Consider the following 10,323-nt stretch of genomic DNA (forward strand, 5'->3'; position numbering starts at 1 on the left):
GACTCAGTGTAGAAAGACTCTGTAGACAGACTCAGTGTGGACAGACTCAGTGTAGACAGACTCAGTTTAGAAAGACTCAGTAGACAGACTCAGTGTGGACAGACTCAGTGTAGAAAGACTCTGTGGACAGACTCAGTGTAGAAAGACTCAGTGTGGAAAGACTCAGTGTAGACAGACTCAGTGTGGACAGACTCAGTGTAGAAAGACTCAGTGTAGAAAGACTCAGTGTGGAAAGACTCAGTGTAGACAGACTCAGTGTAGACAGACTCAGTGTGGACAGACTCAGTGTAGAAAGACTCTGTAGACAGACTCAGTGTGGACAGACTCAGTGTGGACAGACTCAGTGTAGACAGACTCAGTGTGGACAGACTCAGTGTAGAAAGACTCAGTGTGGACAGACTCAGTGTAGACAGACTCAGTGTGGACAGACTCAATGTGGACAGACTCAGTGTGGACAGAACAGAAAGAGCTCTAGGACGTGTTTAGCATAGCTTAGCACAAAGGCTGGAAGCAGGGGAAAACTGTTAGCTTAGCTCCTTCACTGCATTGTTACAGCTGCCTGTGTCTTCTCAGCCAATCAGAGCGGAGAGACAGCGCTGGACATCGCCCGCAGAATGAAGAACGGCCAGTGTGAAGGACCGGTAAGAAACATGACGATAACAACATGTCTGGCTGCGTTCTGATTGGCTGGCAGGTGAAACTGTGATGTAATGTCGTCTTCTGAATCAGCTGTTACAACAAACATTTCATCACTGAGTGGAGGATCAGAGGCCAGTTTATTGAACTCTCACTGTAAATATTGACAGTGTGTCCTGATCACTGGCCCACAACCGAACCTCATTGTTTTCTTTAAGAACATCCACAGTAGGGGTGTGAATCTTTGGGTGTCTCACGATTCGATTCGATTCGATTCCCATTCTTAGGGTCACGATTCGATTCAGAACCGATTCTCGATTCAAATGATTCTCAATTCAAAAATTGATACAGTGCATAGTGTGTTAAGGCAAATTACGGCATCAAAACAATACAGTTTGTATAAGATAATGTGATTTTTAAACAAACTGATTCTAATGATGTAATCACACAAAGGCAAACATTAAAAAAAGGCAGCATTTATTCATGCTAAACAAATAAAAACTTACTTACTGTACAAGAAATAACTTGCATAAATAAAATTGCCTAAATAAAAGCTTAGGCCAGCTGCCTTTTCTCCCAGAAGTTACTAAAATAAACTGTACACAAATAACACAAATTTTCTTTTCTTTTTTTTATCGATTTTTGAAGTTTATGAATCGATTCAGAATCGTGGATGATTAGAATCGCGATTCTTATGTGAATCGATTTTTTCCCCCACCCCTAATCCACAGTTGTCTCTCTGTCTTCCAGCTGGTGGAGGTGGTTTCTGGCAGGTTCAATCCTCATGTTCACGTTGAATACGACTGGAACCTCAGACTGGACGAACTGGACGAGAGCGACGACGAACTGGACGACAAGGTAACACAGAGAAAACCACATCATAATGGATCAGCGACCTCCTGCCTCTCCTCTTACCTGTGTGTCTCCTCCTGCAGCCCAGCCCAGTGAAGAAGGAGCGTTCCCTCCGTCCTCAGAGCTTCTGTCCGTCCTCCAGCGCTTCCCCTCAGGACAAGCTGTTTCTGCCGGCCTCCTTCGTTCCTCCTCACAGAGATAAACAGCGTCTCTCCTATGGAGCGTTCGCCAACCCCGTCTACAGCACCTCCTCCGACAACCCTCCATCCCCCGGGCCCGACACCTCAGGACCTTCACCAGCAGCCAGGAGCCAGGGGAAAGGTAGGAGGACCCTGTGACATAGACCAGGTGTTCTTAACGAGGAGGTGCCATGAGTCCTCACAGGTCCAGAGTCTTCAAAAGGTTTTCGGAGCTCCAAAAGTTATTGAAGGTTGTTCACAAGATTTTGTTGTGGTTCCAGAGGAAGGTGGTCCAGTACACTGTGAGGGTTATTCAGTGGTTTTTGATTGTGGTCTATTGGCTTGCTTGGTGGGACCGGATGTGTTTTTGTAAATGTGTTAGGATTCCTTGATAAAGTGCGGTGGACTTTTAAAGGGGACGAATGTGTTTGAAAAGATTCCACAGTGACCTGTTCATGAGTAATCAAATCACTGAATGTTGATGAAGGCTCTCAGTCATCCAGGTCCTGGTACCTCTAAGTTCTGTATTGTAGTCAACTGGACTTGTTTCAGTTTGTTGAAGACGTTTCATGTCTCATCCAAGAGGCTTCTCCACTTCTAACTAACTGGAGGAGCTGCAGGCTTTAAACTGTGTGTGGGAGTGTCCTCACACAGTGTGGGAGTGTCCTTACACAGTGTGAGACGGTCCTTAAAGGTGCAGTTGGTAAGTCTTATAAAAGTAACTTTTTGTCATATTTGCTAAAACTGTCACTATGTAAAGAGTCCTCTCTCTCCTCAAAGTTACCGACTGCACCTTTAAGGACAGTGTGAGCTCTGAGTTTCAGAGTGGTTAGGGCCACTTGTGGGTCGTTGACCCAACCATCACTTATGTATGTTGTTAAGGCCAGGTGAGCCCAGGTGTGAATGGTTGTTAAGCTGTCTGGGGAGAGAACTCAGTACAGCATTGTAGGTGCAGATAAGTGATGTCTTAGTCCTCCTCCTCTGTTCAGAGAGGATCGATCCAGTTTGACATAGATGGATTCTTTTACTCCTCTTTCAAACCATCTGTCTTCTCTGGACAACATGTTTACATTGTTGTCCTCAAAGGAATGATTTGTCTCCTTCAGATGTAAGTGGACAGCAGAGTCTGGACCTGAGGAGTTGGTCCTCCTGTGTTGTGCCATTCGCTTATGGAGGTTGTTTTGTCTCCCCGATGTACAAATCTGTGCAGTCCTGCTGCATTGAACAGCATCAACTACATCACTCTGTTTATGTCTCCTGGGTGTTGGAAGGTTTAAGGTGGACTAAGACATCACTGATCACCCACCTACAATGCTGTACTGAGTTCTCTCCCCAGACAGCTTAACAACCATTCACACCTGGGCTCACCTGGCCTTAGAAACCCACATGGAGGCCGGTTGGACCAACGACCCACAAGTGTCCTTAACAACTCTGTAAGGACACTCCTGTACAGAGTTTAAAGCCTGCAACTCCCCTCCAGTTAGTTAGAGGTGTTAGAAGTGAAGAAGCCTCTTGGATGAGACGTGAAACATGAAACTGAAACAAGTCCAGTTGCCTATGATACAGCACCTAGACAAATCACTGATTGGTTCCTCCTTCAGGCCCCGCCACAGCCCCGCCCACCTCCCTTCCCCTCACCTCTCAGATCAGTGGAGGAGGAGGAGGAAGCTGGGCAGCAGGAGGAGGAAGCTCCACCCTGAAGAAGAGACCCCCTCCCCCTCCACCTGGACACAAGCGCACCCTGTCCGACCCCCCCAGTCCAGTCCTGCAGGGACCGGCAGGTAAAGGTAAGACTGCAGCAACTCGGCAACACTGCATGATCCAAAACCCTTCAGACAAGTGACCTCATCAGACAAGTGACCTCATCAGACAAGTGACCTCATCAAACAAGTGACCTCATCAAATGTGTGACCTCATCAAACGTGATCTGGTGAAAATCTGGTGTTTCTAACAGGAAGTGAGCTGACCCCCCCACCTGGAAGCAGGAGCAAGTTTGATGGGATCCAGCAGCAGCAGAGGTACTTGTACACATGAAGTACTCAGATCAGATAAACAGGTGAAGTACAGACTGTGGTGACCTTTGACCTCTCCTCTCCAGTATGACCTCCAGTAACACCAAGTCAACGTTGGGACCCAGAGTTCTTCCCAAACTACCTCAGAAAGGTGAGATGACCACCCTTTATTTTGAAAGGTCAGATTTTTAATGTATAACATGCTACATATGTTACATGAGACCCGTCTCCTTGAAACGTGGCAGCCAATCAGCCATCAGAACACTCCTCCTCCGTCTGCGTATCAACCTGTTGACTCTGGTTTTGTTTCGTCTCAGTGGCGTTGAGGAAGATCGACGCTGTCCACCTCCCGTCTGTGGACAAGTCCAGCCCTCCTCCAGACCTCCTCCACAAACCCTCCTCCTCCTCCTTCTCCCAGCCTGACCCCCAGAAGTCTCCTCCCTTCATTGACGCCTCCCCTAAACCCTCCCCCACCCCGGTGGACTCCACCCACCGAGCCCCACTGGCTGAGAAGCCACAGCTGTCTGACCTCCCCCCTAAGCCCCTCCTCAGAGACCTCCCCCCCAAACCCACCCTCAGCGACAGGCCTGGCCCCACTCCTGTTGCTACGGAGACGCAGGGATCAGAGATGGCGGTGGTGGCTGAGAGCCAGTCATCCGTCCTGCAGGGGGAGCTGTCACCTCAACTGGCAGCTGAAGATGGTGATGAGTTACCGCCCAGCGCCATGGAGATGCCCGTCCCTCTGCCACGAAAAATCAGCTCTGTGAGACAATAACGAGTTTGAACAGGTTAAAGAGACAGAAAACAAAATGGCGTCTGTGCTGAGTGTGTTCTCTGTGTGCTCTGCAGGTGAAGAACAAGATCCGCAGAGTGAAAACCATCTACGACTGTCAGGCCGACAACGACGACGAGCTCACCTTCACAGAGGGAGAAGTCATCATCGTCACAGGAGAGGAGGACCCAGAGTGGTGGGTAGGTAGCACTCATCTTCATCATCCTCTTCGTCACAAACAGAACTGAAGCCACTGAATAGAACAGTTCTGGTCTGGTTCGAAAGAACGTGCAGGTGTTGGCAGCTCTGAACTGTTTAAAGGTTCTCTGATCATCTCACCACCAAGACAAACAGCAGCAGGTCTGATGAAACGACCACAGAGTCGATGGTCGCTGGCCTCAGATGGTCTGGTACTACAACACACAGTGACCAATCCATGACCAATAATGGTTCAGATCAGCAGGCTGCTCCTCCCTTCACCCCCTGCAGGTTTCTCCATCACTGCCCATGTGAGCACGAGTCCCTCTACAGAACCATAGAGTCTCTGCGGTACCCTGTCCATGACGCCATCTCGCCAGTCCAAGAGGATCGGGAACTTTGAGCGGTCAGAGCCTCTCAGCTGGAGCCCGCCCCGAGTCCAGCCCTTCTGCAGGAGTTTGGTTACAGACGCGGTAACGTGCGTAGAAATGACCCCGGCATTACTTCACGCTCCACTTCCCATCATGCTCCGGTTCCTTCTGACGTCCTCAGCTGTCAGCATGTATCCTGTCAGGTGGAGACATGGTGGGAAGTTCCTGCAGGTGTCTGAGGCCACGCCTCTTGGGTCAAGGCCAGGACAACAGGTGCACCAGGCCTCCTTCACAAGTCTGACTCTTCGCTGCTGGACGGTGCTGAAAGTTGATTGATCCGGGGTCTGTGATTGACTGTCAGTCTGGCCCCTCCTACCCAACTGATTAGTCTTTAGATATCCAGGAACTGTTGCCCCCGACAACACAGCTCAGGGTCACAGGGACACACACACACACACACACACACACCTTCAACGCTTTAAAGTGTTCCTGATGTTCACCTGATGAGGCCGATCTTAATCTGATTTTAATCTGATCAATCATTTGGTTTTTTCTCAGATTGGACACATCGAGGGACAGCCGGAGAGGAAAGGTGTCTTCCCCGTGTCCTTTGTTCACAACCTCTGTGATTGACAGCCACAGAGACAGGCCCCGCTCACCTGCTGAGGTCACACTGATGAAAGTGGGCGGAGTCAGTCAAGGAAATAAACAAGCCTCAGATACTGAAGTCAATGCTGTAAATAAACTTTATTACTCTGCCCAACAGTGTCGCAGAGCAGCATGCAGACAGAGAGAGGAGGTCAAAGGTCAAAGGTCAGTAACATCTGGCCGAGCAGCTCATCACCACCAGCCAACGACACAGAAGCACAAGAAGACAAATGATCAGGAGAAGAGATCAAGAGAAGCACAACGCTACAGTCACCTGTAAAAAAATCATCAGAGCAACCACGTCTCATCTGCTCCACAGGTGGGGGAGGGGCCGCAACCAATCCCAGCTCACATTGGGCACCTTAGAGGTACACCTGCACAGGTAACCAGTCTACAGCAAAGTTTATGTCTGCTGTAGCAGCAGTCCATGGCTGTGTCCAAATTCAGGGGCTGCAGCCCACGAAGTGCGCATTTGAAGGCCAATTACGTCACAATGCTGCGCGAAGGCTGTCCAAATTCGAGGGCTGCTTCAAATGCAGCCCACAAATGCAGCCTGGCCTTCCCTCTGTTTGGAGGACGCACCGCTACTATCCTCCGCGGCCTCACATATCCCAAGATCCTTTGCGCACCGCTGTTCAGTCCCAAAACAGAAGAGGAGGCAAGAGAAAATGGCGACATCAAGTGGCGCAGACATGACATTTAAATTTAAGTAATGGGTTTATACTCGGTTTTTAGTCATGTAAACATCCAACGCCAGATATGTTAAACTTCAAAACCTCCAAATTTCAACTTTAAGTTAAAATACGTGACGCTGGTGATGCTGTGGTAAATATAGTTGTTATTCACTAATGGGTTAATGTTTATTTTGTAATGTTGATGATTCAATTTAGATTTGACACATTTTGTTGTTAATTTTTATACACACACAAATAAATGTACACGTTTGATAGATTTGAACTAAAACAGACTTTAATGCATCTCTTCATTCACAATCGTGACGTAAGCGTAAGGGGCGGGAACATCTGGTGGCCAACCAGGAAATACTCCGAAGGCTGGACCGTCCCATTTAACAACGCTGGACGAGGCCTTCAAAGACCTGTCCGAAGGACCCGGCCCTTGTGGACCGCGAAGGCTGCAGCCCCTGAATTTGGACACAGCCCATGTCACATACTTCCTGTCTCCAGTCTCCATCAGAGACCGACGTCCACAACTACTGACTGTGTGCACGTTAACCGACTGACTGGGACAGAAACACAGATGGACGCTGGTTTACTGACCTGTGTGTCTGTCGCTCTGCAGCAGGACGCACTGACAGTCGGACACCACATTGAAAAACATGGAAGTAATCAGACAGCTCCAGAGGGTCTCTGTCAGAGTCCCATCAGGTCCAGACTGAAGGTCTGTAAGGGGGCAGAGCTGGAACTGTTGACCTGTACTGAAACTGAGTCGTATCAAAGTGATCACACCATCAGAAGATCAATACATCAAGCTGAGTTCACTGAGAGACACAATTCACTGAATAAACAACACAAGAGTCCAATCAGCAGCCGTCCTGTCAGAACAAGTCTCAGAGGACGAGCAGCAGTTTCTGAACCACTTCTGAGGAGGAGACGAGGACAAACAGTTGAGGTGAAGAAACACCAGAATCTCACAGTCCCAGCGATGGATCAGTGTCAGTAACAGGAGACGGACAGGAGACACAACGACACCACAGTGTCTCACAGCCACAGTGAAGCATGGTGGAGGAGGATGTTTTCAGAGGAGAAGCACCACTCCATCCCTCAGAGACATGCTCCACCCTCTGGTCTGATCTTTGTGGAGAAGGATTCATCCTGAGCCCAGACACCTCAAAGCCTTCACAGCAGATGAGACGTCCTGCAGACAGACGGACGACCTCGTCGCTGCTGAGACACTTTAACTTCTGCTTCATCCAGCCGAGGTGTGAACAACCTGAACGGATCAGATGATTTAATCCGTCAGCGTCGCCTCCTCACCAACAATAAAGCTCAACTGTAGCATGTGATCTTCCTCTAGAGACCGACAGAGGTCCGTCTGACCCGGTCTGACGGTTCAGAATCAGTGTGACTGTATTTACTGTCACCTGTCTGTCTGCACACGTCCTCTACAGCCCACCTGTCACCTTATTAAAGGAGCACTCCGTAGTTTTTCTTCTTCAGTGACTGAAACAAACTAAATAAACAAACTGACCTCAAAGAATAACACAATTTATATTGTTGGACAGTGTTGTGGGACCTTATTTTCGTCTGAGAGCAGCTGGTTGATTCACTGATGGACAGTTTGTGTTATGACCTCATTAATATTGTTAATATTAAAATCCTGAGTTTGAATTTCTTCTATAAAACTACGTAGTGCTCCTTTAAAGTTTGACCTTTCCTTCGAACAGTGAAAACTGCAGACTGTCCCTCATGAGTCATCCTGAGAAATAAACTACAACTCCCAGAGTGCATTGCTGTAAGAAACAACTTTACTGTCATGGTGGAGGACTGAGAGTCGCCCCCTGTGGGACAACTGCTGATAGAACAAAGAGAAAGAAATCAATCAAGATGATTGATCATCAGAACAGAGTCAAATCAGTATGTTTTAAATCAGTTACACTTAGTTTGTAGAAGTAATCTGATTTCTTTATTTCTGATGACTTTCATGTTCGCTTGAAATTGATTTACTTATTGATCAGGATGTAAAGTGATGAAGGATGAAATACAATTTTAAAGGTTAAATTAAATAACATGAGTTTTTACATTAACTTAATTTATTGTTCATCAGTCCAAAAACCTTTAATATATTAATGCAGTCACGTTCCAGTAACGGACCCAGTTCTGAACCGTGAACGTGTCAGGTACCAATTAAACGGACCTGTAAAGTTATTTAATAATAAAGAGTTTTTATCCTTTAGAAATAAAAACTAAATATTTAACCTTTAAACCTCTCATGACTTCTTGAACTGTCCTTGATTTATTCATTGAGGACTTTTGAATGATAAATGGATTCGGACCGGGTCAGTGAGTCCAGACTGTTAAACTGGTGACTGTTTCAGGATGTGAAGCTGTTCAGTTTGATTGATGAGGTGAATCTGTGATGAACTGGACGAGTTCAGGACGTCTGAATCAGAATGAATCTGATCAGATTAAAAGGAACAGTCCAACATTTATCCTCCTCCAGATGTTCAGTCTCTCCTGGTCATGTGTTGTTGAAGACAGAGACTTGCTGTCCAGCCGCATGTTGTCTGCAGAGGCTGTCGTTTATTTATTCTGTATTTTAGAACTCAACATAAATGATAAACAGCCAAATGATCGATCTGAGACATTTATTAAATTCTGATCATTAGCTAATGTTAGCAGACTGTGGATCCGTTATTCAGAACTGGATACTGGATCCAAAGACTGCGTCTGTTCAGTCCAGTGAGAACTGCTTACTTAGCACAAGCTCAGGTGTTGCCATGGAGACAGAGTTACTGCTTGCAAAAAAACAAAAAACAAATGAAAATATGAAGTTATGGGCTGTGTCCGAAATCACCCCCTAATCACTATATAGTGACTACGCCATTTTGTAGTGGTGTCCGAATGTATAGTGATCAGGATATAGTGCACTCATTGTGTCCCACAATGCACCGCGAAATGTAGTGAACATCCGATGGCAAGATATCCCATCATGCATTGCCAGAAAATTTCTTCGGGCATTTCACTGCATATTAACGGCGCCTGAGTGTCCGAAAGTGCTTTTTTCTTTCTGCCGATGAGCTCAATGTATAGTCCACTATGTTGGACCCCCTATATAGTGAGTAGGGAATAAGTGAGTGATTTCGGACACAGCCCTGGTCTCCTTTGTCTTTGTCTCCTGTGGGTGACTGCAGTGTAAGAAGGATAACGCTCAACGAGGCACCATTATCAGCAAGTAATGGACGCCATGTTATGAAGGCAAACGCGCTGCTAACTGAACAAATGCTGTCCAATCATACTAAGTTAAGCACGTTAGCTGCTTAGCATAGCATATTTAATTACAGGAGAAATGTATCTTATTAAGTTTTTATGTTCAATTAAAACAGAACAAACATTTCTGAACATTCACACATCTCTGAGGAGCTTCAACATGCTACGCTAACCTCTAACATGCTAGGCTAACATACCCTAATGTTGTCAGGAGGGACAGAATGAGCAGATATTAAACATGTTGTTAAAACTGAACGACTGAAAGTTTCTGCTTTTGTTTTTATTCATTTTATTGTGAAATATGACCTGATGAGTCTGAGCTGAGTCTGAGCCGAGTCTGAGCCGAGTCTGAGCTGAGCTGAGTCTGAGCCGAGTCTGAGCCGAGTCTGAGCTGAGCTGAGTCTGAGCTGAGTCTGAGCCGAGTCTGAGTCTGAGCCGAGTCTGAGCTGAGCTGAGTCTGAGCCGAGTCTGAGTCTGAGCCGAGTCTGAGCTGAGTCTGAGCCAGGTCTGAGCCGAGTCTGAGCTGAGCTGAGTCTGAGCCGAGTCTGAGCTGAGTCTGAGCCAGGTCTGAGCCGAGTCTGAGCTGAGCTGAGTCTGAGCCGAGTCTGAGCCGAGTCTGAGCTGAGCTGAGTCTGAGCTGAGTCTGAGCCGAGTCTGAGTCTGAGCCGAGTCTGAGCTGAGCTGAGTCTGAGCCGAGTCTGAGTCTGA

General features: G+C 47.2%; 1 protein-coding gene across 7 annotated transcripts in view; it reads left to right on the forward strand.

Moving 5' to 3' along the window:
- asap1a (ArfGAP with SH3 domain, ankyrin repeat and PH domain 1a) overlaps positions 1 to 9,276 on the forward strand; it is a 27,677-nt gene extending 18,401 nt beyond the window's left edge. For 2 of the 7 annotated variants that reach the window (XM_084368415.1, XM_084368416.1), the window contains exons 20-29: positions 574 to 641; positions 1,387 to 1,494; positions 1,572 to 1,809; positions 3,269 to 3,454; positions 3,622 to 3,685; positions 3,766 to 3,830; positions 3,997 to 4,442; positions 4,529 to 4,651; positions 5,579 to 5,612; positions 5,787 to 9,276. In XM_084368415.1, the coding sequence (XP_084224541.1) occupies positions 574 to 641; positions 1,387 to 1,494; positions 1,572 to 1,809; positions 3,269 to 3,454; positions 3,622 to 3,685; positions 3,766 to 3,830; positions 3,997 to 4,442; positions 4,529 to 4,651; positions 5,579 to 5,612; positions 5,787 to 5,902 (1,448 nt within the window). In that variant the 3' untranslated portion in view covers positions 5,903 to 9,276. Of the gene's footprint in view, positions 1 to 573; positions 642 to 1,386; positions 1,495 to 1,571; positions 1,810 to 3,268; positions 3,455 to 3,621; positions 3,686 to 3,765; positions 3,831 to 3,996; positions 4,443 to 4,528; positions 4,652 to 5,578; positions 5,703 to 5,786 lie in introns of all 7 variants that reach the window. The other 5 variants (XR_014623681.1, XR_014623682.1, XR_014623683.1 and 2 more) reach the window with 5 other exon arrangements.
- The last annotated feature ends 1,047 nt before the right edge of the window (positions 9,277 to 10,323 follow it).

This window comes from Pagrus pagrus (genome assembly GCF_965226575.1).
Source record: "Pagrus pagrus genome assembly, chromosome: 12".
Classification (NCBI taxonomy): Eukaryota; Metazoa; Chordata; class Actinopteri; order Spariformes; family Sparidae; genus Pagrus; species Pagrus pagrus.